The sequence below is a fragment of the Lycorma delicatula genome, chromosome 1 (assembly GCF_047948215.1).
Source record: "Lycorma delicatula isolate Av1 chromosome 1, ASM4794821v1, whole genome shotgun sequence".
Classification (NCBI taxonomy): domain Eukaryota; kingdom Metazoa; phylum Arthropoda; class Insecta; order Hemiptera; family Fulgoridae; genus Lycorma; species Lycorma delicatula.
This window is the reverse complement of record NC_134455.1, coordinates 367135418-367159907: the sequence shown is the minus strand read 5'-3', so window position 1 is coordinate 367159907 and position 24490 is coordinate 367135418. Positions and strand designations below refer to the sequence as shown.

General features: G+C 28.1%; 1 protein-coding gene across 1 annotated transcript in view; it reads right to left on the bottom strand.

The window, feature by feature from the left end:
• Positions 1 to 16540: 16540 nt before the first annotated feature.
• The window catches only part of LOC142317943 (uncharacterized), a 45613-nt gene continuing 37663 nt past the window's right edge, over positions 16541 to 24490 (bottom strand). Inside the window, exons 9-10 of the mRNA XM_075354478.1 lie at positions 18468 to 19879; positions 16541 to 16895 (exon numbers count right to left, since the gene is read on the bottom strand). Coding sequence (XP_075210593.1) covers positions 16802 to 16895; positions 18468 to 19879 — 1506 coding nt within the window. The 3' untranslated portion in view covers positions 16541 to 16801. The remainder of the gene's footprint in view (positions 16896 to 18467; positions 19880 to 24490) is intronic.

Here is a 24490-nt window from a genome sequence, read left to right as displayed (position 1 = left end):
CTTGTCAATCTTTACATTATATGAAGAGTTAATCAAAACCCAAAATGAATTAAGCAACAAATCTTAGGCAGTTTATAGAAGGCCACAGCAATCACATGACAGTAAAATTATTAGGCTTTACCAGAAACAATCTGTTTTATTATTTACAGTTACTAGAAAAAAATAAAAAATAAAAAAAAAATACATAAAACAAATAATTTACACTTATAGGTCACACATTCAACACTAATTTATATAACAATATTTCCATCTTGTACAGCACTTCTAAAAATCATACAAATATTAAATAGACATATTTTCTTGTAATAATTACAACAATACATTCATTAAAATCAAATGAATCATTATGATTATAAATACTGTATTGTGCATCAATTTACGATCATTCTTATACTTTAACATTATTATTAATATATATTCTACCCACAAGTTACAATCTAATAATAATAATATATATATATATATATAAATTTACTACACACAAAATACATGGTAGTACAAACACTGGCATTTACATATATATAAATTCATATTCTATACATATATAAATTCAACTTACTGATACAGTATATAGGTATATAGATCGGAAGCTCAGAAATTTGTTTAGGTATTTCATGCATTTTTTTTTATTATTAACTCTCAGTTATTAACTGACTTATGTTTTATCGACAATAACAGAAAAGAAAATAATTTTCAATAGTCACCTGAAATAATTGCTTCTAAAAATGATAATTAATAAATCCTAATTCTTGACAGTTATCCTAAGATATTTAAAAAATGCAGAGAATTATTTAAACTAGATTTAATCTATACTATTACATAAAGAGGAAGAGGGGTTTTGTTTGTTAGCGATAAACAATTAATTGAATGATTTGAATCAATCAAATGAATAATATTACAAAAATAATATAATTAGATTTACATTAAATATTAAATAAATTTCTGTTAAACAATAATAAGCTTCTCGTGGAATCTGTGTGTGAGGCTGGAGTGGCGAGGTATGCACCTGGTGGGAGGCTAGACCAATATTACATCAACCGGTAACAAATGGGGTGCCCCTGGGGCACTTTTCTCGGAGTTGCAATAGGGTGCTCTTATAATATCTCTGCAAACAATCAGTCAATTTTGTATTTTGTATTGACTTATTTTTTCAAAATTCAAAAGAGAATGGGGTATTTGTTAGTAGATTGAAGGCTAACTTTTGCAAGCATCAGGTACACTCTCAATCTTCTAACAGATCACAGTTATTCGAAAATTTTACCTAAAAATGAAAAATTATTTATTAAAACGTATAAATAATAAATAATTTGTTACAGTGCTGCACTTCTCATTCAGGCCATTAGGTGGCAAGCTGCTAAATTCGCATGACCTTTCTTACAGCGAGTCACTCCCAAGATATTTTCAATAGAGGGTCTTATGAAATTGAAGACAACATATGGTGTGCAATTCATAATCAACGCCAAATAAAAACTACTGAGGATAAATTGATGATAATTTATATAAATGTTCTTTTTATGGTATAACTGCAGACTAAAAAAGGATTTTTTTTTTAATTCTGAGTTTAATGAGGTAAAATGGAGTAAAAATAAAATTTACTATTTTTTTTTTTAATTTCTTGATAACAAATGTTTTTGTGTGTAATCTTCATGTGAATATCTAAAAACCAATTTCTAGATTTTTGAAATTCTGGTTTTCAGGGTTAAAATGGATTTTTGAATTTTTTTGAAACCCTGCTATTTTTGTAATTTCTTGTTAACAAATGATGAAATCAACCTGATTTTTCATTAAGTGTAATGTTCATGTGAATAAACCAATTTCTAGATCTTTGAAATTTGACCTTGAAAGAGGGTGAAGAAAGAACCATGTAGCATGGGCAAAACTGCAACAGGGAGCTAGCTAGCTATAAACCTATATTTTCATAAAATCATATTTAATTTTTACTTAGTTTTTGATAGAATCATCAATTTTTCTGATAAATTCTGTTAGAATGGTAGTTTTTTGTTATTTCCATAATGTTTATCTGCAGAAAAATATGGAAAAATTCCTCTTTCACACTAAATGCATAATCTTATTTTTCAAACAATCTGCACCTTACTTGTAGTTGCAAATTTAACTGAAGAAAAATGGTAAAATTTTATAATCTTTGTAAAAAAAAAAACTCAATAAAAGATCATATCATTTGATTTTACCATAATACAAGAATCCTTTAATAATTAACCAATAGTACATATTTGAATACTTTTAAAATAAACCTCATAGAGTATTATGAGGAAATATTTTTGAATTATTTAAGTTCATAGAATAAAATTTATTTCAATTTTCACAAATAATTTCCATGTAATTTAAAAACTTAAAGTAAAAAATGTTTGTCATTAAACGAATACATAGTTTAATTATGGGCAAACTGCAGTATTTTGTATTTTGTCTACTACTTGTCAAACACTATTGAAGGTATTACTAAGAATAAAGTTTATTTTATTTAAACATAATTTTTTTCTGGATAATACATAATCTGGAATTTATGAACTAAAGATGAAAGGATGTAATAAATAAAAAAAATTAAAAACCTATTAAACCTTCAAAAGGGAATCCGATGGGATGTAATGCTGATTAAGATAATATGAACATTTTATTAATCATACAAATAAATGATTAATAAAAAAAAAACTCCATAGCTTTTGTAAATCATCTTTTAATACTCTTCAGACTGAGTGTGAAATTGGATTATTTTTATGTTTGGAAAAAAAATCTAGGCACCTTGAAAAGGAGTGCATTTAGAAGAGCAATATTTTACAGCACACGGCTAAAAATGACAGGGACATAAACAGAAATATTTTCATACGGCTTATAGCAGTTTCCACATAGCTGCTTGTATGTTGCTGATATTATCAGATGGCCTCGGACCACACAGTGAACAGCTTCAGCCACATTCTATCTCCAGCAAAAGTATGCTTCTCTTAACGCTTTTCAAACACTCTCAATCAATTATGATTCATACAAAGTAAGCATCCCTCAACTCTCCGTCAATCTTTTTTTTTGCAGCTAGGTTTTTTGTGATTTTGAGTAGATTTATTTAAGATTACAATTTTTCCCCATTTTTTTCTGTCATTAATTTAATTATGCCATCTTTAATTATACTGTCTTAGTTTAAAATAAAAATATGTGGAAAAAAAAATTCATTTACTGATTCTTTAAATCTGCTTTTTAATGTAATGTAATTATTTTTTCTACTTTTTAACTATGAATATTTAGTGATAAATAGTTCACTTAGGAATCATTTTAAAGCTTATTTTGTTTTCTTTTAGTCCAATTTGTTTTCCACTTGACAGCAGCACTACATTTTGAATAGTATAGCTATTTGTTTATGTCATGCACTTTTGTTTATTGTGTAACATTTTGATAAATACTTTTAGATTTTTTTTATTTGTGATGTAAATTATTTACATTGTATCATTAATTACTGTTTTTATTTCACTTTGTGTAGTTATCTGTTATAAATAAGGCCCATTTTTAAAACATTGTTCCACATGCGATTGTACAGAGTGAGCAACATAAAAATGAACCCATAACATAACTGCTGCAGAATCAGTAGGTTATGTTGGAATGAAATTTTATGAATGATATATAAGAAAAACATAAAATGTAATTTAGCTAATAATATAATATAAAACTTATTCAGCCACTCCACAAAGTACAAAATTAAAGAAGAACATGGTGAAAACAGGCAAACAAAAATTATCTCTACACACCACAGAGCAAACGTTTGTTTATTTTGCTTAAAGAAATAGGTTTTTAGGATAAATCATATCCTAAAGATAAAGCGTTTTTAATAAATGACGAGTATTTACCGTATCCTCAATTTTAGGGGTAGTAAATCAAGCATGGATATGATTTTTTATAACATAATTTCCATTTAGATACTAGTTCATTTTCAGACGAGAACAAAAGAATCCCAAAAACTAGAAAAACAAATCTGGGTTGACTACCCCCTTACATAACAAAAAGAAAAGAAAAAAATTAAATTTTCTGAAAATTAGTTTTAAATGTCCAAGTAAAATTTTGGAGATGTAATTATCTAAATGCAATCCCACTGTTAAATTAATCACTATTATCACATTTACTTAAACAAGAATCCAACCGCATTTAAAAAACCAAATTAAAAACATAAATTTAGTTTTATTAATTTTAATTTAATTAAATTGTTTTATTAATATGGTTAAGCAACAATACACTTGTCACTACAAAAGTACTGAAGACTGCAATCTCTTTTGAAAGAATGAAACAACTTCATTTGAAAATTTGTTCATGGAAGCAAGTCATAGATGGGTAATTTAAAAGTTATATTTGGAGGATAAGTAAAATATATATTTTTTAATTGATGTAGGTAGATATATTTAATTTAATACATGAATTGAAGTCACATTTAATGATGTTTCTTCTCCTGTAACTTATTGCAGATATTTTCATTGTTAAAAAAAATGATGTACCTAAAAAATGTTTCAAATAAATAAATTTAATACATATTTACAAACATAAACATTAACTGAAAGTTTAAAATATGTAATTAGAAATTTGCCAAAAGTAAATTAAAATAAAAATGCTCTCCTATAAAATTATTGTTCTAGGCTATGACAATTTTCTTTTTAATAAGCCTCACACAATCATGCAAATTAATGAAATGAATACTGGACACTCTTTATTGTAAAACAAAATTGTTAATGTAGAAGTCACAGCAATAGTTAAAACAAGGATAAACAATGGTGATTAATTGACTATTATTGGTAGGAGATATGACCACTCCATCACAATGGTTTTCTTTTCCTCTCACAACATAATATGGACATGATTAAATCAAATAAATTTACTAAAAAATACCTACAACAAATTTCTGTTTTAATTTTTTTTTTTAAATAAGATACTCTTTAAACCACCCTCCGATCCACACCAAAATTATCAAATATTAAAATTAATAATAATAAAAATAAATAACTGGACTAAAAAAAAAATATAGCAATAATACACAAACTAACATTTGATGAAACATACATACACACGCACACACATATTGACTTTTTTTATAAATCTTTCAATACATATAATTTCAATTAAAATTAATAATTTTTTATTAATCATATAATATTGTATAATATATACAATCTATTAAGCGTCATCAATTTTTTTAATTCACATTAAATCTGTGAACACAAACTACATACATCATTTTATACACATTACAAACAGGTTAATGTTATATTCATTTATACAAATTTAGAGCTATATAATCTATACAAAAGGGTTCTTTATTAAATTTTTTTAAAAATATTAATAAAACTAGTACAACATTAAATACATAATATATAATTAAACATTACAGTGAAATTTTCTTAACGGTATGAAATTATCAAATATTACAATAAAAACTATACGTTTTTGATTATTTTCAAATTGTTTGTTTTAAATTCTTTTTTTAAATTTATTTATATTTGAGCGATTAGAAATATAGATGATTAATATTTACACAGACTGTTTTATACACACGTATTTGTTGGTACATCAGTGTCATAACTGAAATACTCGTATGCAACTTTACCCAAGTCATAATTAACTTATAATATATACATAATTTAAATAAAATAAAACAAAATTAATATAAATATATGACTATACCTGAAAAAATTTGTGACATATATAGTAAAAAACAAAAAAAAAGCAATGCCTACCTACAAGATTATCATGATTAATTATTAAGGAACTAATTGTTTTAAGAAATACAAAAATTATTATTTTTTTAATATCTAAATAAATAAACATTACCACCAAACTAATAAAACATACAACTTTGTTACTAACAATTAAAATTACTAACAAATGAGCAGCTATTATTTTTTTCCTTTGAATTTTTAATTTTTGTAATTTTTTTTTAATTTAGTCAAGCAGCAAGTGCTTTAGTTAATATCATTACAATCAGCTGTTACACATTTGTACTGTAACTAATTAAAAGCAGGTTCAAATCTGCGAGACCAGCAAGACCCAAGTTCAAATTCAGTTTCTGATATATTTTGGTAATAAAGAGCTAATTGTGAGGTAGTAATTTTTTCTTTTTTTAATATGCGACTAATTGTTGCAATAATAACTGATTTCATGCTTTTATTTTAATATATATGAATTCATACTCAATACAATCATATAATAAAAATACCTTCTGAAATGCAAATAATTTTTTTGTAGCCGTTTGTCCTTTCTGACAAAAGACTACAAAAAATTTATTTGAAAACGATTAAACAAGTGCCACTTTCATTAAATGAGAAATTAAAAAAAGTCATAAGAACCTAACACGTTTCCTTTGAGCCCAAGATTATAACTATCAGATGACAAGCAGTTCACAAATTACAAGCAAGTCATACACCCATTTCTTATGGAATTTACCAGCTCATTTTCCAGTACTATGCATGACTGCCACAATACAATAATCAGCCTACTTTAAGTGCAATTGTTTGCATTGCAGTAGTACTAAACCTAATATATGCAGCAAAATTTTCATCTTTGGAAGTTTCATTCATATGTGAAATACAATTTGCTTTACATTATTATTCATATGTGAAATACATTTGCTTTTTTACATTAGAATCACTTCAATGTAATACATTTGAATAATGTTATATAATTTATGATCATAAATGAAATATGTTTTTTGTTGACAATTTCTTGATTTTTTTGTTGTTGAGCAGTCACTATAGGTTTCAGAGAAAGCTAATACTACTCCTATAATGCAGTCAGCTTACAGCTAACTCACCAAACTGCTAAGCAGATCTAACACAACCAATCACACAGAACTGACCCAGGCAAGGATCAATTATTCTGAAGCATGAGTGTCCAAGTCTATCTTGATGATGATGTGAAGGGGAGTTCAACTTCATTTTCAGAAGACGCAAGACAACAGAGCAGAACAGAGCTCCCCCTAGGGTCTACCTACCTGCCTACCCTAAGCAATAAGAGCCAACGCTGACTCCATAAGTTCAAATCTCGATTGGCCAATTAACTGAACACTTTAACATCTTCACATCAACGTTAGTTGCACAAAGAGCCAAAAGTAATTAAAAAAAATAAAAAATAATGCAGTAAAGTTACATGAATCTTGTTTAATAAATTGGTTATACAATCAATGAACTTAACAAAATTATGCACACTTATACTCCATGTTGTTAGTATTTATTTAATAAGGCTGTATTATTTTTTACTTATTTTTATTCTAAAACAATGAATGTCGGCGAAGGTATAATATTTTACTAGTATATTATTAACCAGTAACAGTTCTGCTGCTGCGATGGCACGTGAAAAGAAAAGGAAAATGCAGAAATTTTGGGTTCATTACATCATAATGATAATATCGTCTATACCAACAACTTCACAAATCCCCCTTTCTGATTTTTTTTTAATCTGCAAAAACTTACACTTGCAATTACTATTTTTACTTAATTTTATAATGAATAATAAAATATTAAAAATGCTGTTTTTAAGCATTCAAAAACCACTTTCCAACCTGCTGGTCAGATTGCTGGCAACAAATGTTCATAAAAGTTAGCACCTTTTTCCCTACTGGTGGTTTTGGCACAGCAATCTGGTGCATATTAATGTCAACAGGCCAAAAACAATAACACTGCTTGTTGCCAGCTGTTATTTACATACCGTCTTACATTAATGTTTGAGTTTCTAACGCTATTACAAGCAATGAACTGTGAGATAAAGATATCTGGACTACAGATAATATATAAATATGGTTAATCTGTAAGAATATATTTAACCATAACATTTTATTAAAGTAAATAATTTTTAAAAATAAGGTAAAATATTAAACATTAACAAAAATCTAGTAACTACCAAAAGCGAGCTTTAAACAGTAATATTAAGTCTTAATTACCAGTAATATTCAATCTTCATTTTAAAGATGTGTTCAGAGAAAAATTATAGAAGCATTACATGGATTATATGATATGAGGCTAATATTACAATGATTTAGTCTTCATAAAACTCATTACAGAGATATGATTTTTTTATAAATAAGTAAAAATTTGATTAATAGAAATTTTTTATCTGCTCAGAATTTTTATTATGAATTCAACAATAAACATTTTATATTCTAATATCGAACACCATTTATTTCAAAACTGAGTAATGACTCAAAAGTAAGAAAATTTTTTACAAGTTAACAAAAAGAAAATTACTATAAAGTCAAGTGACCAACAAAAATTAAGCTTAATAATTTAAACTGATTAAAAACTGATAAAAGAAGTTGTATAATTGTATAATGTAAACTTGTTAATGATAAAAATTTTCAGTTTTCAAGAAAACTGACAATTTTTCAAGTATTTTGATAACATGTTCCTCAATTTAATATTAAAAAAATATTTGCAAAAACACTATGTGATAGTTCTACTAGCCTGGCAGTAAGTAAATTTATTTAAATAATACAAATTTATAAATCAATGGTATGTATAAATATATTTACTTACATGGAAATGGATAGAATACGCACATGCATATGCAAGATGCACCATGCATGCATGGATGTGCACGTACACGTGGACACAAAGCAAAGTAAAGATATCAACTTAGAAATCAATAAAACCAATATCTAATTTCTCCGATAAACAAAACAGAATTTTGACACTGTGCTTGGAAATTTTTAAACATATTTTTCAACCTTCTCTTAATCAGTAATGTTTATCTTTTTGTTTTTCGGATTTACATTTACTAGAAATATTTTTAATGTTACGTTATAAAAGTATTTTTAATACATTATAAAAGAACTATGTTCTATTACATTAAATAAAATTGCATAGAGTTAAAAAATCATTGTTATAGCCCTTTGAATCAAAACAAGTATACGTAATAACTGCATGGTAATCATCAAAGCAGAATTTATACTCCCAAAATTTCACATGTACATAGATATAAATAATTAAATGTAATAATCTGAAAAGAACACTATTGTGTAATTTTTAAAATATAGGACATTGCCAAATTCAAATAGCAATCTATAACTTTGACAAAGAGGAGGGTACTAAATGATGGTGAAACATCAGAAAGAAAAATCACCATGTATAAATTTTGTTAAACCAATAATACCGTTTCTATTCTCTGTTCACTTTCAACAGCCAAAATGAGAAGAATATACAAATATCATCTATCACACTAGTAACACTGTAGAACTAATGGAAAAATCTACAATGCAAATCTATAATAAACTTTATCCAGCAATAATTATTTTTATATGCAAAATAAATATGCAATATGCATACGTGAATGTATATTTAATTCCATTATTGTAAACATTCTATAAAACCAGGATCAATAATCATATTGTAAACTGCATTAATGTAAGAAGGACTAGCAAAGATAAAAAAAAGGGTGGCATTAAAAAACTATGCCTATATGAAAAAAAACCATTTATAAGAAATGTAAAAAAGTTACAAACCAGTGTCTTGATAAAACTAAGATAAGGAATACAAAGAAACAATATTATGTAATTACTATCACCTACAAGCAGTGGCTGGAACGCAGAAATACATATTATCTTTTTTTTATGTGAAGTATTCCAACTAATTTCCTTGAACATTTACGAGAAAATCTCTTGAATATCAAAGTGAATTCAAGACATTTCATTACATAACAATTCAAAACAAATTATAACTATAAACAAATAATATATATCTTCAGATCACCAATGTGATATGTAATTTTTCTTTAAAAAAATGACTTCCAATGGATATTAATGGAAAAAAAGTACAAGCCAAAGAGAACAGAAAAAAACGAAGAAAATAACTACTGCAATTCATCCCCTTAGTCGTAAATAAGACATTAAATATTTACTAGAAATAAAATTAGAAGTAAATATTAGAATGTATACATTCAAAACAAACTCTGTTCTATCCTATGCAATGATTTTAAAATAAGATTTAGAAATTAAGACTTTTGAAAAAAAATATATTACAGTGAAAATTCTACACTTATGTGTTTCAAATTACACACAAGCTAGTTCAAAGCTCACATTCAAATTATATACAAGCTAATTTTTAAAATATTATTATTACAAATAAAACACTTCTGAATAAAAAAATAAAAATAAACATACATGTAGGAAATTTTCATATCCTCTCTGTAAACAAAGTAATGCACCACCTGGTCAGTTATGACATGTATGCAACTTTTCTTGGTTCGATAGGAGACAAATTTATATAGGCCATTACATAACTTATTAAAACAAAATGACTTAGAAGAATTACAAAAAATGAAAAAATAAAACTTTAAACGTCTATCAAAAAAGAGAAAACTGACCGCGCAACAATACCAAAAGATATTTAAGAATTAAACATTTAAAAAAGAATTTCCATTTCATAATTTATTTTATATAATATGATCAGCTTATGGCCATAATAGTTTTCAATCTATGTTCCATGAACCCACTTCAAATTTTCTGGGAAAAAATCAAATGCACAATTAAAAACTGTAATAAAAGAAAAATCATGACAATGTAAAATGATCCTTAGTAGAGAATTGTAATCAGTAAATGTAAACGACAAAGTAACTTTTTACCTTTAGTCAGAATTCAAATATACTATAAAGAACACACTTTACTTGTGTACTGCGCACAGTTCATTTACCAATATAGTTGGGTTGGCAATGCTGTGTGCTCACGGCTACAAATGGATGCATAGGGGAAGGGCAGATGAAATAACAATAAACTATAACAGTAAATAAACTGTGCAAGTTTACAAGCGACATATATTCTGTGTATATTTGAATTCTGAGAAGTTAATGTGAAATTTATTTCATTGATATCCTTTCCAGTGATCTTATTCAATTTTATGAATTAAACAGTTTGCGTTAATGTAAGTATTGCTTTATATTATTCATTAATTTTATATTTTTTTAAGAAAGATACAACAGATAAATTCATAAAAAGACTGCGTACTGATTAGAATGATGATAATGCTATTGGAGAAACAGTTGGAGAAAATGCAGAAGAAACAAAAATGGGGAAATCAACTCAAAATGTCAATCACTTGTATGATGAATATTTAAATTCAGATTTACCGGGACCAGAAATATAGACTGTCCAACTCCTCTCAACATTGTGCGTAGAAAGACACTACCTAACGGCGCAATGGCTAAATTAAATAATTTTTCAAGTGAACTTACAAATTTTTCATTAAAAAATAAATAATATTTTAAAGGCTGCTGGAAACTCACAGTAAACAAACAAAACAATCTGAAAAAAATTATGAAAGTAAGTGATAAGGCTCAACTTGCATCGTACAAAATTGCTGAGTTAATAGCAATGAAATTCAAGCCACACACGATAACCTAATCTGTTATTTTAACTGTCAGCTGTGAAGTTGTAATAATTATGTTTGTAGAACCAAGGAATGAAATTATGAAGGTTTCGGTATATGATGACATGATTTACAGAAGAATTAATGACATGTCCTACAACATCAAAAACAGAATCACAGGCGAACTTGTTAACATACTTTTTGCATTAGAAGTAGATGAATTAACTGATAGGCACTTCGCTTGGGCTTTGTACAATTTATTTACAAATAGAAAATCGTAAATTAATTTTTTATGCTGTAAAGAGCTTTTTGGGATGTACAACTGGCTAGGAGTTATTTGACAACTCAAATAACTAGATTAAAACTATAATGGAATCAAAGTACTGGTTCTCATACTGACAAAGCAACATAAATAGTGGGATCAATTAAAGGATTTCTGACTTAAGCGAAAAGAATCAATCCATCCATATACATTTTGTCACTGTTTCTTGAACGAGAAGTATTTATCATAAAAACAATATCTGGAGACCTAAATGAGGTGTTGAATAAGTAGTTGCTATGGTTAATTTTATTATGATGAGACTCATAAAAAAGCTGAATTTTTTAACATCTTTGTTCAGTTATGGATGCAAACTATGAATGTTTATTTCTTCATATAGACTTAAGATGGTTGTCGCACGAAAAAGTTTTAAATCATGCATTGCATTTAAAAAACAAATTACTAGTTTTTTTAAAAACAGAAGAACATGAAACTTTTTCTACATACCAGGAAAATGAAAATGGTGCAATAATTTAGTATATTTTGGTTGATATTTTGGTATATTTTTGCTTACTTCAATAATTACAATATAAATATGTAAGGAAACAACAAAAACGTTCTTATATCAACTGATAAACTATGTGCAATGAAAAAACAAACTTTTTACTATGGAAGAAATACACCAAGGAAAGAAACAGAAATATTCCCTTCAATGCTAGATACCAATTAAGAAACCATTTCTTTAATAACTGAACATTTAATGACAATAGAAGAAAAATTTGAAAAATATTCTTCACTGTTGATGTTCATTGAAAATACTCATGAAAATTTCTAGATCACTGTTAACCCTTTTAGGACTAAGCGGGCAATTTATGCCCACACATGCAATGTGAGAAAAACCAAGAGGGCGATCTATCGCCCGATTTGTTTATTTTTGTTTTTCTAGTTACTTAATCTGATTTTTGTATGAAATGTGATTATTAGAAGATTCTGGGTAATGTTAATAATACTATTATGAAAATAGTTGGCAATCCTGATAAATGATGTAATAATATGGCCAAAATCAACTAAGATAGCTCTTTGTTTAGAACACCACTTGCTGATGTCAATCCAGTAACAGCCCAGCATGAATGTCATTGTTTACATAAAGTCAGATGTGCTTGTTTACATTATTACTGTATTCTTGTGCGCATTTAATTTTTTTTTTGTCTGTATAGTTATATTATTGGTATTTATTATGTTAGTTATTTTATTTTTTGTTTTAAGTGTGTAATAATGTATTTAATAATGACAGAATAACTTGTCAGAAGTAATGAAACAGACCATGAACATGCTCTATCTGACTCTGATAGTAATGATAGCAGTATTTATGATATATTCAGTGATAAATAGCGAACCCTGATAATAATATTCAGTGATAATAGTGAACCCTGAATATAAACCTGACCAAGACTCAACATCGAGACCCTTGCTTTAATAATGAAATATTAGTACGCTGGAACTCTCGACTTCCAAATCAGCTGATTTGGGAAGACGCGTTCACCACTAGACCAACCCGGTGGGTTTAAACATATTCCTTCTACAGCTAGAAATCCAATAGACTTTTTCAAATTATTTTTCACTAAAAACACTGCTAAACTAATTTATATGAGAAATAAAATGTATGGTAACCAATTCCTTTCTACCATGAACAGGGTTACCAGAATTTCACCTCTGACATCTACAGTCTTGGGTACCAGTTCATCCGAAATACTGGCTTTTGTTATTGTTATCTTTAATATGGGCCTAAATAGAAAACCGATAATAAAATCATATTGGAGTAAGAATGACTCCCAATTTACTCAATGGTTTGGCAAAATGTTTACCCAGGCTAATTTGAAAATATCCTTTCATTCTTTCATATGGTTAACAATTCTAAGTTGCCGAAATGCAATGAATATGGTTATGAGCCATCTCAGAAATTTCAACCTGAGGTAGATTATTGCAATAAGATATTTCAATATTACTACACAGCCAATCACCAAATAAACACAATCTTCATTGAGGAATCATGGGTTTTATGCAATGTCGTTTCAAAATATTGTTTGAAGTTATTTTGATATAAAGGTGCAAAGTCAACTGCAGACTCAAATGACATAAAAAATATTTGTCTAGCCTATACTGTTGTAAAAAAAATTATTTTGTCTTGTAATTATTTGAAAAAGGGGTATAATTTTTATTGATACCTTTTTGTACTAGTATTCCTCTGATAAAATGGCTTTACTCAGAACAAACGTTTGTAACATGAATTATCAGGCGAAATAAAAAGGGTCTTCCAGAAGCTATAAAAAAAAATTAAAAGTAGGAGAAAACGTTTATAAAAAGAAGGTAATACAACACTTTTAGTTAATTAACTTATCATGAGAAAAAAATGCAGACTGAACCATTATTAATTTCTACCACAAATAAAATTTAAAAAAATACCAGTTACTAAACAGTGCAGTAGACAAAGAAGAAACTTTTGTAAACTTTTTGTAACAAAGAAGAAACCTGCTATCATCGTACATTACAACATCTATATAGGTGGGATTGATGCATTTGTTATGATGTAATATTCATATCTAGATGAGTGACGTAGTTAAATACTGGAAAAAAGTCACTTTCAACTTTTTCTCTAGAATGCTGTTAAATTCATATATTTTATACCAATTAAAAACATGTACACAAAATACATCTAAGCCTCTTGACATATACCTGTTTATTGTTTCTATCACTCAAGAGGTTGGAGAAGCAATGGCATGGAGAGGTTGGTGATAGTAATAGTGCAGCATCTCTTCTCGACAACTGGAAAAACTTCCAGGAAAAAAAGAAATAACTTGTTAGGTCTGTTCAAATAGAGGACATTCAGAAGCTGCAAGAAAAAGGGAAAAATCAAGGACAATATGCTCCATGTGCCATTAAGGCACTCTTTGTTTCTCAAAGCACAATAGCAAATAAAACATTTTAAAAACCTAAAAAGTTTAAATAAAAGTTTTAAACTTTTATTATCAGTGCCTTGTTACTACATATGGAACTGGAAAAACGTAAGCTTTAATTAATTGGAATATAACATTTTACATTATAATTAGTGATTTTACAAGAAAAAAAAATACTACTTTTATGATTTATTCATTATTTTTCACGCAAATGAGTTGAAACTTTACACTTTATTAGATGTATTATAAAAATAATTATTAGGCTTCACATGATAAAAAAAAGTTCTTGTTTTGAAGCTACATCATACCAAACTTAAAAATATTAGAAATTTTAATGTAATTTGCAATAATAATTTATAACAAATTTAATGTAATTATACAATAACAAAAAAAATTTTGCCAACTTTTGTTATTAAATCATGTCATTAACTTATTTAGAAGTAATTTTACAGCGTTTTAACAAAAAGCTTGCAAAATACACTATTTAACCTCGGTCTTTTTCAGCAAGTAACTGCACTTCTCAACTCCTCCAAAAATAAGGTGGTCCCTAAATTGGGCAAAAATTGTCTAGTCCTAAAAGGGTTAAAAATAAAAACAAAGCGCTGAACTCTGTTATTATTTTCTACATCATATCTTTGTGAAGCAGGATTTTCAACAATGGTTAATAAAAAAACAAAGAAATGCGAGACACTGGAAATTTAAAAGAGGAGATGTGAGTGGCGTTATCATTTATTCATCCCAATATTGCTGAGATCTACATAGATCACCAAGGTTATTTATTGTATTAGACTTAAGAATTAAAATAAATATATATTTCATTTTAACTTTAGTTTTATGTAAATTTAAAATAAATAAATATGATCACATCAAACAGTACGGATATTTTATTCTTTTTTAAAAATAACACTTTAAACTTATATTGTAATGTAAGAGTTCCGCACACAAATATATCAAAGTTTAGTGTCCCTAACTTAAAAAAATTGAGAACCATTGACTTGTACGAGAGGGGGGAAAAGAAGCTTAACATTTTTCTCACAGATTAAAGTTTACTAGATAATTTAAGATAGTTCCTAACGTTTATTAAAAATCAAGAAACATACATAAATCTGATAAGAAGCTTTAAATCTTAAAAGAGATGATTAGAGAGAATTCTTCTACAAAGACATATAGGTTACCAGAATACATCTCACAGAATACAGGACTAATCAAATTACATTTTTCAACTCGATCTGCAGATAAATATCTTACCCCTAACACACTAAACCAGGTTAATCCCTTAAGCATGATCCTTACTGTCGATTATAAATAGAAATCACAATATCAATTTATTCTTTAATTTTTGTTACCAAAATCTGGTCATTCTAGATAAATGATCTTTCATTTTCTAAGGAAATTAAATTAATAGTTTATTTACTACACTTAATTTTCCTTTTCTTAATGTTCCCTTGCACTTTTAACAGTATAACCACAGAAATTAAAAAAAAATCAAGACATAGGGAAGAAATCATGTGAACCACAATTTTAAATCCATTTTACCATATGGCTTGAAAAATAGCATGATATTATTACACACAAAGATTCAAAGGGCTTCAAAATAATCACAGTTTATTGCATTATAATCATCTACAACTTATGTAAAAGACTAATTAACAATATAAAATGAGAACTCTGTCGTTACAATTAAAAACAAGTAAACATTTATTTAATATAAACTTTTTAAGTTCTCATTCAATCCTATTTTTTATAATGAAAGTAAGGGTAGATGATTTTCACATACACACATACCTACAAACATCAAATTAAAAATAATTAAAATTCACAGGATTAGTGTATTGTCTAATGATTGTTTACTGCAGATAAAAACAATTAAAAAATTCACTTGTTTGACATTTTACTTTAACAAAGTTTAATCGTTTACCACATAAATTGAAATAAAAATTTTTCTCTAAAGAATATCATAAGCTATTCAAAAAAAAAAAAAAATATATATATATATTAATTATAACTGTCCAATTTCATGGGTGGTATACCGTGATAAGAACAGAACTACTTTTTTATCCTATAACAACAAGAATAATACCCATAATACTAGTTTCTGCTGCTGAAATTATCTTTAATCAAATCAACTCGACTTACCGAAGTCAGCATCAATCCTAACCTCAAACGAGTTACTACAGATCCTCTTCTTGATGGATCATCAAACAATTTGTAACAAGTCAAATATTACCTATTCAAGGTGAAATACGACAAACATTTCATTCACCTGACTGATCAGGTAATGATCTTTCAAATAGTGCAAGAGCTCTGTGTATAAATTCATATTGTTCGGCTGTTTGCACCATTCCACCTCTGCAATACAAACAAAGAATAAAAATGTAAAACAATTATAACAATAGTTATGCCACTAATTTATTATGTTTGCAAATCTGATGTTATAAAACGTAATGGTATTAGGTGACTTGAAACAAAACAAAGTCACCCATAATTCTCAACAAAAAAAAAAACAGTATATTTAATTATAAGAAAAACGAGCATCCAATGTGACTTGAAAGGAAAAATATAGGGTTAAATAATTTCCCCCTACACTGATACCCTGAACTGGGTACCAGCATGCAAAGTCTCAAACAAATATCATTTATACTGTTTATTACACTGATCAGCTGCATAATCATTGCCATTGTAAAAAATCAATGACAGCTGTGATAGTTAAATTTTTAAGATTATTGATTTTTCACAGTAATTTACCAGTTTGTATTGTTACAGAAACTGCAGCAATCCCACAGAAACTGTCCAGACAACTTTAATACAAAGTAATTACATAACCACTAAGTATACAGTGGCCAGTACACATCATAACCAAGATAAATTATAAAATTAATATTAAACATCATATTGACATTAATCGGTTTTTTTAATCCTCCCCTGGCTTTGTTCTGGGCATGAAATTTTCCTTTCTAATCAGTCATCCCTTTTTCTTCTTCATTTCTTTTCCAGTTCTGTGGATGTAGGTCTGAAACATACAGCTCCTATACTGAGGACGCCAAAATTTGAAAAAGCTACGGACTGGTTCCAAAGACTCAATTTCCTGCCCAGCATCTGGACAACAAGCCTAATGGCTAAATGTCAGTGATGTAAAGCCAAGCCTAATCCTAGTTTAAGATGCAGATCATATATCATTCTATATCTTTAAATATTCTATTTTTCTCCAACCAAGTATTAGAAATTAATTTTTATTTACTTAAATGTATAACAATAAACATGAGACAATGTGAAATAAACTTAAAAAAACAATAATAATAATAATAAGTCACTAACAAATAGCTATAAATCTATTTACTTAAAAAGTAACTATTTGACAGTATGCATATGCCTAAACTGTTCTTAGTTTTGGATCACTTTCTACTCAGCTTGTGCATGATTACAAGCATAAAGTTATATATACTGCAGAAAAAACTTATTTTCCTCCAGAAAATAAGTGACAAATTCCAAAAAGATTAACATCTCACCAGATCTCAGGACCATGAAAGTATGAGACTGAGCAACATACAAGGCTTTAAATAACATTAGAAATTTTAATTTATCAAATATGATTAAATGATAAACTTCACATTATGTATCAGATTATATAAATTCAAAGGAACTAGTTACACAGAATGAAGTATTTAGTCTGTTAATAAAATAAAAACTAGTGAAATGAAAATTACTTATAAAAGATCGGAAAACATCTTTCATATATAAGATGCTTTAGGTTTTATTTAATTCACATAGGTCAACATTAATTTATTTCATAAAAAATTAAAATCAGTTTTATGAAAAAAACAGAAATGAATTTTTTAAATAGTATTTATCAGAAATATTGATGACCAATAATTTATGTACAATAATATTTACGTAACTGTATAAAAAAAAATAAATACATACCTGTCATACCGCATCCTGCAAACAATTCCAAGGATATCAACATTATTTTCTCCCAGTAGCTGGTTAATACCAATACAGATAGCAATGAAGCAACCTGTGCGACCAATTCCAGCACTGCAGTGAACAACAACTGGACCAGATGAAACACCTCGTGGAACATCTGCCCACAATAGTCCTGTCAGAGACCCTTCTCTAGGAGGTGGAACACCACCTTGTTCAAACCAATTCGGACTACTAAGGTAGCTTGCAGAAGCTGGTGATGCATCACCTTTATCTGATGACCACATCCAGCTTCTGCTTTGCAACCATGGAATTGTTTCATTAAAAAACGGACTCGTCTGACTTCCACGTGAATCTCCAGTATACCCAGGACTATCAACAGACAATCTAGCCGCACGACTGTTACTATTACCTGATTGTAACTTACACCGAGGGCTGAACGATTGTTTTAATTCTTCTAAGCACTCTGGATGACCACATCGTTCTGAAACCTTTGGTTTATCTTCATTACTTTCTCCTGATATCTGAGATATAGATAAGTTTTCAAAATTAAAAACATTGGTGGGTATATCTTCAAATTTATCCTTTTGTACTGAAGAAAGATTGAAGTCCTTTGACGGTTCAATCCAAGTAGGAGGTGTTTCTACAGATTTTGACCGAACACTATCCAGATCTAAATCTGGATAAACAGGACAGTCATGTGGGAGTGAACCAAATTTATATCGTTTTTTACCATTGTAGTGAGTATAAGCATCAATAAATCTTGAATATTGTCTAATACCCACAGCATTTTGTCTCAACACATCAGTTTTCTCTACCTGCTGGTGTTGCTGACTGGGTACTACAATTTTAGAATTTTCTGATTGTCTTGATTCATGCAAACTATCGCTCTCTTTATCACCGATTTCAATTTTTTGATATTCATTATCGACTCGATCAGGGTATGAAGAATCCATTCTTACTAAAACATCTTCTTTCATCGATTTTTCATTTATCAAAGAAATAAGATTACAATCTTTAATGGGTGAATTTAATTCAGATGAAGAATCTTTGCAACGCTGTGACGCTTCAGTTTCGGTATCAATGTCTTCCTTAAATTCCAAATGTCCAAAATTTAAGACAGGACTGACCTCTTTTAATGAAGGTGGACTAATATCAGATTCATGATTGGGTGATATTTCTCTTGAATGAGGAGATAAAAACTGAGATTTACATTCATTCTGTATAGTAATTGGACTTTCATTTCCTTTAGACCATACAGAAGGACTATTTTGTTTTTGTGCATGTCCTAAACATCTTGCAATTTCTACTTCTTTTGCAAGACAAAGAAGAGAGTGTGCATTCGCAGGTGTTTTATGATCTGGCCAAGAATCATACCAGAAATGAATGGTATGCCGAATTTCTTCTCCTTTCTGAAAAAAGAAATAAAATGAACAAAAAATTAATATGAGAAAATATTATTATTAACACATTAAGTGCCTTGTTGGACCAATAGGAACATCGTGTGGAGAGTTTAATAAATAACTCACCCAATCAATCGGACCAATGCTTCCAAACTGCCAGTATCCATAGCAACAATTTATATTGCTTGCAGAGCCATCCTGAAACATTTCAGTACTGAATGTCTAGCATAAGGAAACAGCTACGTAGCACAATTACCAATTCATTCCTTGACACATGTTTCTTAAGATATTTGATATTATTTTTGTCTTATTTTTACCGGTCCATTCAGACCGGTGTTAATGTTTTTATTTTTTTTTTTTTATAAATTAAGATTTTTAATTTATTTATTTCAAACGTGTACATAAAAAAATGTAAATATAATTATTATAGTAAAAAAATGAATAATAATAACAATTATTATATTAAGAAAAAATGTTATAAAAAAAAACATAAAACAAATAAAAAATAGATTTAAAATACAATACTAATAAAATGTTAATTATCGTTAAAAACAACTAGTAATTTGAATACAGATGTTGAATTAATTAAAAAAATGTACTTGCTGGCATTCAGTGGCCTAGGCGTGGCAGCAAATTGCTGTCTTTGACAATATAAATTTAATTATGTTTTAGTAGTTGATGGGGTGCACCTACTCATTTTAGTGATATATGACAAGTGGTCGGTGGAACACGCAAGCGAGTGGTGTATGGTACCACGCTTATTCCACTTATGCTTTTAGGTTAGCTCTAGGAGCTAGTTAGGACACTGGTCGCTAAACTGTTTCGAGGTTCAGCAGCCGTTTGTGACACAGACATTCAGTCTAATGCTTTAGGGTGACCGAATGGGGAGGTGGCGGGAGAAATGCCAAGCAAACCAATTACGTATCAAATGAATTCTTCAGTTTCCATTAAAATATGTTGTGATTTTCTCTTCAATACTCTTACCACTGATTCTTCTTCTGGTATTTCAAGATCATAAATAAGACTTTTCTTAAAAGATGTGCTAGACATATAATTATTAGTGCCTTGTTTGTTTTTGTAAGCTAGCCAAGTGTTAATTATTGCAGTGCCAAGAAGGTTTTCAGCGACTTTGTGGGACCACCTGATACTTTTTCTTGCCTCAGAATCATAAGTCATCTGATCTAAAATGTCAATGCCCATTTTCATTTTATTGTATTCACTTACTACCAGAGGTTTTAATACATTCTGGTTTCATCTGCTTTTTGAAGCAACAAAGACGGCAAAATGCTTTGTAGGCAGCATGTACACTTCCCGATTGTCAGACTACTTTGAAACAATGATTCCATCTTCATTTTCATGTATGACCATTTCACCTTTTTGTATTTTTTGGTAAAGTCTGCTAGAAGTCCCTTTGTTCTTGCAGAGTGTTCCGACAAATGAATCTGGTCAGATTCATTTGGTAGCCAGCATTATTGTGGCCAGTTCCAGTGATGTGTATTAATTGTCCTTAAACATGGTAGTTCCTGAGTTATTATAACCTTTCATCAGCTCTAACGCAAAAAAAATATGGTAAAAGCAGAAAATAATAATCAAACCAATAACGCTATTTTCATCATCACTGAGAAATGAAATATCAACTCATTAGACCAATCAGACCTACACTAAGATCCAATTTTTTTTTTTTTTTATAATAGTTTTAGTTAGAAACTAGCTGATCAGGGCTCTGCCCCTTGGACCTCCAACAGGTTTGTATCCTCATGTTTGTGAGAATATTAAGTAGTTGCCAGACCAGCTGCTGCTATTGGCGCAGAGCGGACCACGTTGTGCACCAGCCGGATATGTGCTGACTCTCTCCCACTAAATAAGAATCCTTTTTTTACTGCTAAATATTAACTAATAATCCCTTTCTTTTATTAATAAAACAAGTACAAATAATAAATACATAATAATATAACAAGTTTACACCTGACCATTATGAAACATGTACTAACAAATTGGGATTTTCTGCTAGTGATTGGTACATTTTGGTGCCTGTTATCTGAGCACATTATTACTTACTTATTCTTGTATGGAATGACATCACTCGGACTACTGGTGTTTTATGTGCTAAGCTAAGGGGCACACTCACAGACATACAAATGCCCTTTGGTAGGGTAGGATTACTTAAATATTAAAATTTTAACAAAATAATGAAAAGATGGACAATGGTCATACAAGCAGTCAATGAAAATGGCATTCATATGGATGACAAAGAAAAACTGCATGGCACTTAACATGTTAAAAGAGAATAATTTATAATAATTAAAAATTACATCTAATGGCCCATCATACCTAACAATGTATCATAAGAGGTTCCCAACATCAATACTAACAAAATTAAATGTTACAAGCAAAAGTCTATTTTGAAAAAAAAGTTTTTTCAAAGTTCAATTATCAACAAATAAATTTGAAACAGGAATTTCAATTCCAGAACTTAGAAAAACTGAGTAATTTTAATGGAAGCTTAATTTTTTATTACAGCTGTGTACAGCTAGTATAACAAAATGATTACTGAAGCTCTATACATAACCTTTACATAATATAAACACATTTCATAAACATTAAAATAAAAAATGCTGAAAAAATAGTTAACTCCTCATTTACAACAAAAGTCCTTCAATAAACTCGGATTTGATCCACAAAAAGTTGTTGGAAAAGATAGAAAAAAGTAAATGAAAAAACAAACCTAGTTTTTGAATATTTCAACTTTTTACGGCCCAACTAAGAAAGAGAATATAAATGACTGTTTATTCATCATATATATACGATGAATATAAATGACTGATTATATTTAATTAATTATACTACTAAACATATTGTTATAAATATAATAAAGAAAATAGTGAAACACGATTTGTTTTTATTTTCTATGCTATTTTAATAACAAACACAACACTCCTTTATATAGATGTGAATGATGAATTAGTAAAACTGTACATGGGGCTTCTGGCAGTGAACTTAATAGAATAATATTAATCTATTAATATTAATATTCTACATAATATTATATTATACTATTATTATATATTACATTCTATTAATATTATTCTATATATAATAGAATAATATTATTTTTACTGTAATATGGAGCATTCTTTAAGTAAGAACATTTTAAATTTACTGCTATAATTTATTCTTAAGAGCAGAACAGAGTATTTAGCATATCACCAATCAACTGTTGGATGCAAAAGTGCCATCATTTTATTAAATGCTTTATATGATTAATTTATAGAGAGAGCTAAAACTGCAGGATACATTACAAAAAAAAAAAAAAAACACTACAAAATTCAGAGGATTATTGTTTGTGAGATTTTTGAACCTAGAACTATAAATGGTGATGAGAGTTTTAATAAGAATAAGCAATCATGATGAAAAATGATGTAAAAACTACTTTAATAATCAATTAGTTTTGAAATTATCTTCAAAATTTCCAAATGTTTCAGTCAATAATTTATGACATTCAGATTAAAAATCTGAGTTATAGAAAAAGTTGTGATGATAAACAACGTAAAATGCTATCTGCCATGTGGGCATTCAGCAGGGATGTTTATCACAACCAACAAAACATTTATGAAGCCCCATCAAAACAAAAGAAGATATGAATAGTTTGCCATAATGTTATTGTGGATATCACAATATTATATTCATACACTGCAGGAAAAAAAATTCAGTGCAATCAACCCAACACAAAACAAAATTTAAGCAAGAATATTCCATCAAAAAATTTCAAGGCAACATTTATTGGAATAAAATATCTGCTTGATGATTTTATTTGGCGGTCATAAATATTTTTCATAATAATTAATTTTTATTTAAAAAGCGTTCATATTTAAACGAAAAGCTCCTCATAAAATTCATATAAAAACATTATTATTCAGAATGAATAAATGATTGAACTTTGAATGTTTACTGCAAATCAATCCCAAGCAATAAAGGAAGAATTAGTATGGTAAAAAAGTACAGTTTCAAAGGTTACCACGAGCTGAACAAAAAAAAAGCCAGATTGTACCATTAAAAATAACCAACTGTATATAAAAAAATATCAACAAAAACAACTTTATTAATGTAACAAATATCACATTGAATGCACAGCACACAAATCATTATTTTATACATAAAGCAATAACAAAATATTATTAGTTCACTTAATTTCACTAAAAATTGTTAAAAGTTCAACATTTTGTTAAAATTTGATAGATCAAATTCATAACTATATCAAAAGAATAAAAACAATTTAATTTAAAATAAAACAATAATGCTGATAATTATTATCAATACAAAAAAACAATACTTTTTTTACAGTTTTTCTCAACCCTCACCATTCACAAGCAAGATTGTTTAGGATAAGAAGTGTAGAAAAAGTATAGCTTTTTTAATATTGGAATATGAAATAAGTACACTAAAATACACAAACAGCTTTGCTCCTTATTTTAATTTTTTTTTTTTTTTTTTTTTTTTTTTACAAGCAGATTAATTAATAAAACAGTCCCTTTTAAAATTAACCAAAAAGTCTGGAATAAAACAAAAAACTGCATTCCCTTACAAAATATTCCAAGTGCAACAACTTCACTTAAATAATCT